Source organism: Brassica napus, chromosome A9, assembly GCF_020379485.1.
Source record: "Brassica napus cultivar Da-Ae chromosome A9, Da-Ae, whole genome shotgun sequence".
Lineage (NCBI taxonomy): Eukaryota > Viridiplantae > Streptophyta > Magnoliopsida > Brassicales > Brassicaceae > Brassica > Brassica napus.
Genome location: NC_063442.1, coordinates 12,812,181 through 12,824,508, shown reverse-complemented (window position 1 = coordinate 12,824,508; position 12,328 = coordinate 12,812,181). Strand labels below are relative to the sequence as shown.

At 32.3% G+C, this 12,328-nt stretch overlaps 1 protein-coding gene and 1 pseudogene across 1 annotated transcript; both read left to right on the top strand.

Annotated features, from left to right (window-relative positions):
• The first annotated feature begins 2,148 nt into the window (after positions 1-2,148).
• Positions 2,149-4,093, top strand: LOC125577888 (annotated as a pseudogene).
• A 2,554-nt stretch (positions 4,094-6,647) lies between these two features.
• On the top strand, positions 6,648-8,835 carry LOC106364323 (probable inorganic phosphate transporter 1-3). Its single transcript, XM_013803928.3, has 3 exons — positions 6,648-6,751; positions 6,945-7,356; positions 7,503-8,835. The coding sequence occupies exons 2-3, from the start codon at positions 6,956-6,958 to the stop codon at positions 8,665-8,667; spliced, it is 1,566 nt and encodes a 521-aa protein (XP_013659382.2). The 5' UTR covers positions 6,648-6,751; positions 6,945-6,955; the 3' UTR covers positions 8,668-8,835.
• The last annotated feature ends 3,493 nt before the right edge of the window (positions 8,836-12,328 follow it).

Genomic DNA, 12,328 nt, shown 5'->3' with positions numbered 1-12,328 from the left:
AAAATAAGAAATTAGTTAACTGAAAGTTATATTTTTAAATATAAGAAACTTGAGAAATGAAAATTTTAATTTTTTTTTCAAAATCTATATATCCGAACCCGATCTGAAATAACCGAATCCGAACTAAAAATACCCGAACCCGACCCGAAGTACAGAAATACCCGAACGGGTTCTACACTTCTATACCAAAATACTCAAAAATTCAAAATACCCGACCCGAACCCGAATGGGTACCCGAAACATTAAAATATTTTCTAAGCAAATGTAATTAATATGATATCAACATGCGCAAGTTTACTGTTTGAATAATAAGGAAAGTTTTTAATATTTGTCTTAAATCTAATTCTTGCCCAAGGCTAAACTAAATCGATAATTATTATCCCTTAGCTATATATGGGCTTAACGAAATCGACAATAGTTTTGAGCTTGTCTACATAAGCGATTGATTAAAATAAATGAAAAATAAAATTCAAAAAAATCGACCAATAGAATTATAACAATTTTTCTGAGAAGCTCTATATTAATGCCACGTCAGCAGAAATCACTAAATTGACTTCTCTTTTAATGTATATGACGATTAATCTCAAATCAAGTTTAGTTTATATTTATGAACCTTTTGGTCAAACTATCCATGTGACAAGGCGCCCACTACCTGAGGAGATGACTTGCAAATTATAAAGTATATATCTTGTTTATTTTCCTGGAAAAAAACTTAGTTTACATGTTATCCTTTCGGATAAAGAATATCTTCAATGCCAATTAACAAAAATTATAACAGATAGTTTTGATCAAAAAAGTAACAGATAGGTAATGCGACCCATGTATGGATTTATTTTAATATAATGATCACCCCCAACATTATTATCAAAACATGATGCTGTTGCAAAAGTCAATGCGTAGTAACGTTGTACGGATTGAAGAAACCGTACAACACATTTCTAGATAAAAGTCAGAAAAAGAGATCACTTTCAGTTACTAAAAAATATCAACTTGAAAGTATTAGTAACATAGATTACTAGAGTAAGAGATCACTTTCAGTTACTAAAAAATATCAACTTGAAAGTATTAGTAACATAGATTACTAGAGTAATATCAAAGTTGACATTTTAATATTCGGCCAGAAAATTGAAAAGATTTTTGCTCAAAACAATTTTTTTGTTCATAATTTTTAAATTTTATTGAAATTGACAAGTTAACCAAATAAATTAGTTCATTTGTTGTAAAACCATTTTTCTAATAGCATTACATAATAAAAACTATAACTGTTATATTGAATTAACAAGAATAACGTAAAAGACTAATTTCTAGAGATACAAAGAAAATTGAATGATCTTTTTGATAAATATCCACAAGTTTGATCCAAATTAAGAAGTAAGCAAAGCAGATATCAAAGAAAAAAATGAGAGTAAACAAGTTTGAGAAATATCCTAGTATAGCAATAAAATTTTTAATCACAATATAGCGCATAAGAGTTAAAATGATCAAAATAGGTTTTATTAAATAGATAAAAAATAATTAAATCAATAGGGTTAATTAATATAAGTTTATGATTTAGATTTACGGATTAGGAATGAAAATTGTTAACCCTAGCTAGGAATATAAATATTTTTTTAGTTATCCCTAGAATATAAGTGTCTTAACCTCTTTAGTAAAACATGTTTTATTCATTTGATTTTTGTGTTCAATATTTGTGATAAAAAATCCGTATTTCTCAATATTATTAAATTTATGTGTACTTAATAACACATATAGGCTTAAAGAAATAACAAAACGGTATATACCTACTAAAAGATGCCGCGCCTCACATTCTATAAATTCCCCAACATTTATGCACTTAAACCATCTCTTCTACCTCTCATCCAAACTACTCTGATTTAGCGACAAGGTGAGCATATATACAATTGTATGGAAAATCACTTTTGCTTTACAAAAAGCTAATGTTGTAATCTAATGTTTAGGTGCTTAACATGCCGTCTCTTAATTAAACACATGCGTTTCTTTAATGTCTTCCTTTTAGACGTGAAACCCCTAATAAAGAGTCAAACTAGTTTTTTTCCCCTCATATCCGACAGGAGGATCTAAATTTCTCCACATTACAATATTCATGTTTGCAAGAAAATGTATCAACACAAAAGTATTAACGTTTAGTGCGTGAAAGCAGGAGAGACGAGCAAAGCTGAGATGGCTGAACAACAACTAGGAGTGCTGAAGGCACTCGATGTTGCGAAAACGCAACTTTACCATTTCACGGCGATTGTCATCGCCGGAATGGGTTTCTTTACAGATGCTTATGATCTGTTTTGCGTCTCCTTGGTGACCAAGCTTCTTGGCCGCCTCTACTACTTCAATCCGTTGTCAGAAAAGCCTGGTTCACTTCCCCCTCATGTTGCGGCGGCTGTCAACGGTGTGGCCCTTTGTGGGACTCTTGCGGGTCAGCTCTTCTTCGGATGGCTCGGTGACAAACTCGGAAGGAAAAAAGTGTATGGTATCACTTTGATCATGATGATTGTGTGCTCTGTGGCTTCCGGTCTCTCCTTTGGTAACAAAGCCAAGGGTGTCATGACCACTCTTTGCTTCTTCAGGTACAATTATCATTATAATTATATACTTAAACATGTTTTAATAATAATCTCAAAGTGAATACGCATGTTTTAAAAATTACTGGTTTGGACTAGATATGTCTAATTATAATATATTTTAACATCCAATTTTATTAATTAATTTAGGTTTTGGCTGGGATTCGGTATTGGAGGTGATTACCCTCTTTCTGCAACCATTATGTCTGAATACGCTAACAAGAAGACTCGTGGTGCTTTCATCGCTGCCGTTTTCGCCATGCAAGGTGTTGGTATCTTAGCCGGAGGTTTCGTGGCACTTGCTGTCTCTTCCATTTTCGACAAAAAGTTTCCAGCTCCGACCTATGCAGTCAACAGGGCTCTCTCAACGCCTCCACAAGCTGACTATATTTGGAGAATCATCGTCATGTTTGGCGCTCTACCTGCGGCTTTGACTTACTACTGGCGTATGAAGATGCCTGAAACTGCTCGTTACACCGCTTTGGTGGCAAAGAACATCAAACAGGGCCACACAAGACATGTCCAAGGTCTTACAAGTGGAGCTTGAGATGGAGGAAAGAGCAGAGGATATCGTTAAAGACCCTAGACTTAACTATGGCTTATTCTCCAAAGAGTTTGCCAAAACGTCATGGTCTTCCCCTCCTTGGATGTACCTCCACATGGTTCTTGCTAGACATTGCATTTTACAGCCAAAACTTGTTTCAAAAAGATATCTTTTCGGCTATTGGATGGATCCCAAAGGCAGCAACCATGAACGCAATCCACGAGGTTTTCATGATTGCTAGGGCACAAACACTCATTGCACTTTGCAGTACCGTCCCCGGCTATTGGTTCACGGTTGCATTTATTGATATTATGGGAAGGTTTGCGATTCAGCTAATGGGTTTCTTCATGATGACTGTCTTTATGTTTGCGATTGCCTTCCCTTACGACCACTGGATCAAACCGGACAACCGTATCGGCTTCGTTGTTATGTACTCACTCACCTTTTTCTTTGCTAACTTTGGACCAAATGCAACCACTTTCATTGTCCCAGCTGAGATCTTCCCGGCCAGGCTAAGATCCACATGCCATGGAATATCAGCTGCGACCGGTAAGGCTGGAGCCATCGTGGGAGCTTTCGGGTTCCTGTACGCAGCTCAACCACAGGATAAAACCAAGACGGATGCAGGATATCCACCGGGCATTGGAGTCAAGAACTCTCTGATCATGCTTGGTGTCATTAACTTTGTCGGCATGCTCTTCACCTTCCTTGTCCCTGAACCCAAGGGTAAGTCACTTGAAGAGCTCTCTGGTGAGACGGAGGCTGAGAAATGATTAAGCCGTCATATTGTCAATTGTTTTGTTGTTTCCCGTTATTTAAATCTTCTTGTGCAATTTCTTTTTTGTCAAGTGCAATTTACTTTTTTCCGATGGGTGATGTGATGATATTTGTAATTGTTCACCTCTACGTTTGTTTTGTGTGAAAGATCAATCAATACTTGGTGGGCATTGTTATATGGAGTTGATTGCTTACTTTTGTAACACGATATGTTTATATTTCGTTAATACATGTCTACCTCTTGTTTATATTTCGTTAATACATGTCTACCTCTTGCATAACAGCTTAACATATAAAACCATTTGAAATATTGGTTTGTACATAGCTGAATAAAGTCTCCATATAAAAGTCTCAAAAATAAGTTTACAAAGAGAAACTAATAAATAACCTGACTTAAATTAAACGATATCATACACACAGAGATATACAATTGGTCTGAGTTGGCTCGATTGATTTTAAAATATTTACTATGGATATATGATAGCAACTAAGTCCAACTTTATATATTAAATTGAATACATCTCCCTAAGTTCTTCCGAATATCCTATGTTTTTCGAATATGCTTCGTTTTAATAATGATTTTGACTTTTGCTAAATGATAATTAATCTTCATGCCTATATGTATCCAGATTGTCACTCCTCAAATGTCAACTGTTAAGTTGAACGATTCAATCCAAAAAAAAAGATGAAGAAATTTGTAACTACTCCACTTATGTTGGCATTAGAATAGCTTATAATCCAACTTCCAAACCAAATAATAAATAATAAGAACTTTTACCACTCCTTATTTGAATTAAAATGCATCATACGTATATTGCATAAAGCAATAATTTCAAAGTCGGAATCAAACATATATATATATATATAGTAATTGGTCATTATTGGTTACAAATAATGCCATTTATGTATGTAATTTCCAACGGGAAAAACTACAAACAAAAATCGTGTCTAAACTACTTATATTTTGGTAACTTAAATGGGATGCACATCTTTAATTGTTCTCCTATTACTCCTAATCATTCTGTCTCCAGATAATAACAAAGACGTTCTAACTTCTAAGTATATTTCCCAATTAAATCAAAAACACAGTTATAATTTTGCAAAATTCGTCACTTAAATTAGAGATAAGTTGCGATATTATCATTTTTATCTGGACTTTGAACTAAGACAAATTCTTTTAGTATATGCTAAAATATCTTACATATACTAGGGATCAGGTGAAGTTTAAGTATAGATCATAATCTTTCAATATATGTGAAAGAGTAGTTAATAATTGTTGTCAAGTTTATCAAAATTTGAAGTTCATGTTAAGTTTAATGTTAATGTCACACAAATATTTACTCCATCCGTTTCATTATAGGTGTTACTTAGACACTTTTCACACATATTAAGAAAATGATTGAAATGTATTTATGTTTTCACTAATTATATCTAATTGACCAATAACATTTGACATAAATAAATTTACATTTCAAAATTAATATTTAGCTGAAAATAAATAAAAAATTGCATTGGAAATCTAAAACGACATTTTTTATGTAACGAAAAAAATTCTAAAATGACACTTTTTAAGAAACAGAAGGAGTATGTTTGTTCAGCTGTAGCGTTTTTTTTTTTTTTTTTTTGACAGCAAGCATTTACAGATTCATGTTGACTCTGTAAACCAAATTGGCAACTCCGCATCCATGTGAACGACGAAGGACGTTTGTTTCCTAGCACTGCGTGCTAAGCTATCCGCCCGTTTATTCTCCGTTCAGAGAACATGAACGATGTCTAAGTTTAGAAAACTTCTTTTCAAAAGCTCAATATCTTCTAAGTAGCTTTCAAATGCTGGCCATTCCTCTGGTTCCGAAACCATCTTCACCAGCTGCAGCGTTTTATATGAACATAACTTGTGAATCTGTATAAAAAAATAACCAACCCATATTTACAAATTACATACATTGTAATTGAGAAGGCATAAAGAAAAGAGCAATGGTGCTGCGGACCTCTTCTCTGAGTTTAATATGCAGATCTAACTCTTTTCAAAAGTAGTAATAGAAACTAGCTTTCTATATTTGTATTTTTAAAGACCGCATTTGCATGCAGTTTTATTTATAGCAATATATATTTACCATAAATAGTAATAATGTTCTCTCATGTCCCACACTACACAGAATACTATTTGTAAGCTTTCCCAAATACTCATTTTCATCTTAGATTCACACTTGCATCATCAATATACCTGCGATTTTATCATTTTTGTGTCTCATGAGTCATAAGAGGTTGGAGCCGTTTCGTAATAACGAAATCAAAGTAAATGTTTGCTTCAGATATTTTATTGTTTGAGGTTTAAAGGTAAAAGCGATAGTTTAAATTAATGAAAAGTATGAATCAAAATATTTTAGCCAAAAAAATGAAATAGGAATAATATTTTTACAAGGAAACACACAGAAAAGCTTATATAAACCTATTACCTTTGTATTTTCAATGAATATAGGTCAGAAGATTGTAAAACATAAAAATAATTATAGATATTTAGATTTTTATCATGATTTTATAAAAAATAATGTTGAGAATTGATTATTAAAATATATACTGGTATTAAACGGGTCTGGTTTATAGAATATTATGAAAAAGCTATTGTTTTGCGGCTATCCAATATGTTAAATATTGTCTAAAATTCAAATGGATTACTTGCAAATTAAATAGTCCAAGAAGATATATGCAGGCGATCACGTTGCTTGCATTTCTTTCTCATCTTCTCTATAAATTGCCACAATTATTGTTCATTTCTAATCACCACATATCTTCTCTCCCATTTTTCCCTCTGACTCTCCATACAAGTTCTTAATCTCATTCAAATCTGATTAAGGTGAATATTACTTGCCTCGGTCGAATTTGTTTTATACCTTATCAAGTTAGTATGTTAGTCTTTTTCCACAAATGTTTTTTCAACGTACCATATTCTTTAAAAAAATTCAATGACTTTTAGTTTTTAGCTTTTTTTTCTCGTATAGAAAATTTATTAAATGAAATATTGGATTATTTACTTTGTTTGATCATAGAACTCAAGGCAATGGCTGAACAACAACTAGGAGTGCTGAAGGCACTCGATGTTGCAAAAACGCAACTTTACCATTTCACGGCGATTGTCATCGCTGGAATGGGTTTCTTTACAGATGCATACGATCTGTTTTGCGTCTCCTTGGTGACCAAGCTTCTTGGCCGCATCTACTACTTCAATCCGTTGTCAGCAAAGCCTGGCTCACTTCCCCCTCATGTTGCTGCGGCGGTCAACGGTGTGGCCCTTTGTGGAACCCTTGCAGGTCAACTTTTCTTCGGATGGCTCGGTGACAAACTCGGAAGGAAAAAAGTGTATGGTATCACTTTGATCATGATGATTTTGTGCTCTGTTGCTTCGGGTCTCTCCTTCGGACACCAAGCAAAGGGTGTCATGACCACCTTGTGCTTCTTCAGGTACAATTATCATCATATACATACACATGGTTTAATAATAATCTCATACAGGTCTCATAGTGAAAACGCATGTTTTAAAAATTACTGGTTTGGACGTAGATATGTTTAGTTAAAATATATACTAACATACAATTTTGTGAATTTAGGTTTTGGCTGGGATTCGGTATTGGAGGTGATTACCCTCTTTCTGCTACCATTATGTCTGAATACGCTAACAAGAAGACTCGTGGTGCTTTCATCGCTGCCGTGTTTGCGATGCAAGGTGTTGGTATCTTAGCCGGAGGTTTCGTAGCACTTGCTGTCTCTTCCATTTTCGACAAAAAGTTCCCATCGCCGACTTATGCAGTCGACAGGGCTCTCTCAACGCCTCCACAAGCTGACTATATTTGGAGAATCATCGTCATGTTTGGTGCTCTACCCGCAGCACTGACCTACTACTGGCGTATGAAGATGCCCGAAACTGCTCGTTATACCGCTTTGGTGGCAAAGAACCTCAAACAGGCCACACAAGATATGTCCAAGGTCTTACAAGTGGAGCTTGAAATGGAGGAAAGAGCAGAGGATATCGTTAAAGACCCTAGACTTAACTATGGCTTGTTCTCCAAGGAATTTGCCAAACGTCATGGTCTTCACCTCCTTGGATGTACCTCCACATGGTTCTTGCTAGACATTGCATTTTACAGCCAAAACTTGTTTCAAAAAGATATCTTTTCGGCTATTGGATGGATCCCAAAGGCAGCAACCATGAACGCAATCCACGAGGTTTTCAGGATTGGTAGGGCACAAACACTCATTGCACTTTGCAGTACCGTCCCCGGCTATTGGTTCACAGTTGCATTTATTGATATCATGGGAAGGTTTGCGATTCAGCTAATGGGATTTTTTATGATGACCGTCTTTATGTTTGCAATCGCCTTCCCGTACGACCACTGGATCAAACCAGACAACCGTATCGGCTTCGTTGTTATGTACTCACTCACTTTTTTCTTTGCTAATTTTGGTCCAAACGCAACCACCTTCATTGTACCGGCTGAAATCTTCCCGGCCAGGCTAAGGTCCACATGCCACGGGATATCAGCCGCAACAGGTAAGGCTGGAGCCATCGTGGGAGCTTTTGGTTTCCTATACGCAGCTCAACCACAAGACAAGACCAAGACGGATGCAGGATATCCACCGGGTATTGGAGTCAAGAACTCACTGATCATGCTTGGTTGCATCAACTTCGTCGGTATGCTTTTCACTTTCCTTGTCCCTGAGCCCAAAGGAAAATCCCTCGAAGAACTCTCCGGTGAGACTGAGGCAGAGAAATGATCACCATGGAACTATATTGTATATTTATTTTTCATATTTTGTCTGAAGTGTGATGTTTGCTTTTGTGTTGTTTTTAATTATATTTTGTTTGCCAATCCTAACGTTTTATGATTTTATAAGAAGAATGTATAATGTTATACATTATTGTTATGCATATCTTCGATTTAATTGAGTTTTTTTTTAGTTTTTTTTTATAATTGATTCCGAGCTTCTAGTCTCCAAAGGCAAGGGCTATATTAGATTTACCGGCCTCATTCCATATTTGATTAGTGGATCTTTTGGGGTTGATTGACAAATGCTTTAGAAGTGCTGTAAGATAGCCTAAATTATTTTTACAGCCCAAATTTTTTGTCAATAATGCTTTGTAAAGATTTTGTAAAGCTACAGATTTTTCTTTCTCTTTTATTTGTTTTTAGCTGTGGAAAACTATAAATCTAGAGCACTTATTTTTTGCTTTAGAAAATTTATATGCAAGTCAATGAATCTTTTTAAACCCACAGCTAATATTTTACAGCAAAATTATCTACAGCCACAACAAAAAAAAATCTATAGTTTTATTTTTAAAGCAAAAATATAAAACTACAGTTCCTTCCAATCATCCCCTTTGAATCATTTCTTGTTTAATTTGCTTTTTGATAAACTCTAGTAGGCCTAGGCATTTCGGGTATCGGTTCGGATCAGGTATTTTGGGTTTTGGATAGTTTGGGTATGGGATTAGAGGAACTATTTACTACTTGGCATATCTTTGGTCGGTTCGGTTCAGATAGTTTCGGGTTCGGTTCGGTTCGGATAGTAAAACTAGGAACCGGAAAATACACGGAAAAAATTCAGTTCTAGTTCGAGTAGTTCAGATAATTTGGATAAAATATCGTTATTTAGAAATAAAATATTAAATAATTAGGATGATTTAGATAAATTTTTTGGATATTTCCGATTACTTTGATATTTCGGATAAAACTATCTGGATAGTTTTGGATACTTTCGGGTAGTTCAGATACTTTATAATAATTTAGTTATCCTCAACTATTTTCTTATACTTTTAATATACTTTTAAATTAAAAATATATCAATACTATTAAAAGGCAAGGAGTCTAAAAAAAATCTACCTATAAAAGTTGTTTGGACCCTTTCATTTAACTTATTATTTTTTGGTCTTACCTTAAATTTATACTAACAATATGTTACCATATATTTCTCTAACAATAAATTTAGTCAATTATTTTAGTTATTTAAATCTCACTCCTAAATCCTAATCATTACTAATACTATATTTATCATTTTGATTTTTAATTGTAAAAGCATTGAAACTAATGTTTTATATTATCACTTTTATCATATAATATATGATTTAAAGCAAGATAAATTACAAGACATATATATGTACATTCTAACTTCCTCTTTCGTTTATAATAAAGTAATCATATCATATATAAACTTTTCCACTAAAATCTCATATCATATACTAAACTTTCAACTGTCTATAGTTTGATAATATTTTCATATTTAAAAATGATTTTTCTGAATATTCATGTTACCTACACAAAAATGAAGAAATTCATTGGTTCTATTAAAGCTAATCCGACTTCAGGATATCAGTATTGATTATTTAAGATTTTGAAAATTATTTGTTTAGATATTAAACTTTTATATACTTTTCACTTAAAACGAATCAATACTATTAAAAGGGAAAGAGTTTTAAAAAATCTAATATAAACAAGTTGTTGGAGTTATGTATAACTATTTATTATTTTTCTGAAAATACATTAATCATTCTAAATATACAATATTTCAAATATTTTTAACAGATCTTAATATTATTTTTTATGATACCTTTACTCAGAAAAATATTTCATCAACCATGTTTTTGTACAATAACGTTAAAAATTTATATCAAAAGGTTGTTGGACCTGATATGGACGTAATGGGTCCACATCTGTTCGGATATTTAAGATCCTAAAAGAATTTGAAATATATAAAAAATCTGAAAAATATCTGAAACACGAAAAGTATTTGAAATTCCAAACAAATACCAAAAAAATTCAAATACCTAAAAATTTAAAATCTTATTCAAAATCTGACACGATGAACTGAAAAATACCCAAAATTTTATCCAAATACCCAAAAAAAAATTTAGTTTGAAAATTTTACCTGAAATCAAAACTCTAAAACCAAAAACTTAAAAATAATATCCGTAATACCGGAAATATATTCGAAATATCCAAATATACCTAATAAACACATATTTATGATCGGGTCTAGGGTAGGATCCGGACTCAAACAAAGACCTGCGGGTCAAAAAAAACACAATAGGTTATCTTCTCTGGACCTAAACTAAACCTATAATTTTGGGTCGGTTCGGTTTGTTTTTTTTATTCGGATATAATTCTCATGTCGAAAAGAAACTTACGTAAAAGTGTACATATAAAATCTCAAATAAACTAATTTGTAGATTATATAGCTGTTAAAAATTATGTTTTTCGATATAATAAAACTTTGTATTATAATATAATCCAACAACCCCGCGCTTTCCAAGTGCGGGTCAAAATCTAGTATTTAGTTATGTTATATGTATATATAATTAATAGCTTTATATATATTCGGGTACCCGTTCGGTTCTCAGTTCGGATATTTCGGATATAAAAGTATAGGAACCGTTTGGGTATTTAAAGGTATAGGTCCGGTTCTGGTTTCGGGTATTTCGGTTTAATTTGGTTCCGGTTTGGTTCTTCGGATCTGGTTATTTTGCCCAAGCCTAAACTCTAGTATAATATATCAATTGGTGTTACACTCCATAATGCATGCATAATCATCTTACATCTATATATTGATACATGAATTATTAGTTTAAAAATTATCATGATAAGTAATTGTTGATGTTTTTCAAACAGTTTAAACTGAACATCTTTTTAAAACTTTACATTTTCTAAATAAAGATGAACAATATTAAATTATTAATTTTATTTTATTTTAAGTTTAGTTTTGATATTTATAATTATCAAAACCACTAAGTATTTTTTTATTTAGAGTTCATTTTTTATTTTCTTCTTGATAAATATATTAAAAAAATTTCATGTTTACCACATTGTTGGAACAGTTATTCATTAAGAGAGAAAAAACTCGTATACCTTACTCTATATATATAATAAATAATTATTTAAATAAATAAAAATATAATTTTTTTATAGTTTTCAAATTATACGTTTTCAAATCAAAACTTTTTATAATTTTCTTTTTTTTTGAAATATTTTTTCAAATTTTATTTTTGAAATTCAAAAATTATTTTTGAAACTATTTTATAAAGTTTTTTTAAAAAATAATTATTTATTTATTTATATATTTATTAAAATTTTAAACTCTACATTTCAAAACCCTACCCACCCCCAAGCTCTAAACTCTAAAGAAGAATTTTCATGTTTATCACTTTCTTGGCACCTTCAGCAATAAGAACTCCAAAGAGTTTTTTAAACAAAAAAAAACATATTAATATTCCAAGAAATTGTAATTAGATAATTAAAAGTTAATTATAAAACCAAAATTCAACCAATCTATTGTTTACAAGTGTCATATCAAATTTTAATGGGGTTCTAAAAAGTCTAAACATTAAAACTTCTCTTTACTCTCTCTCTGTCTCTTCAAATAAATAAATAATATAAAAAAAGTT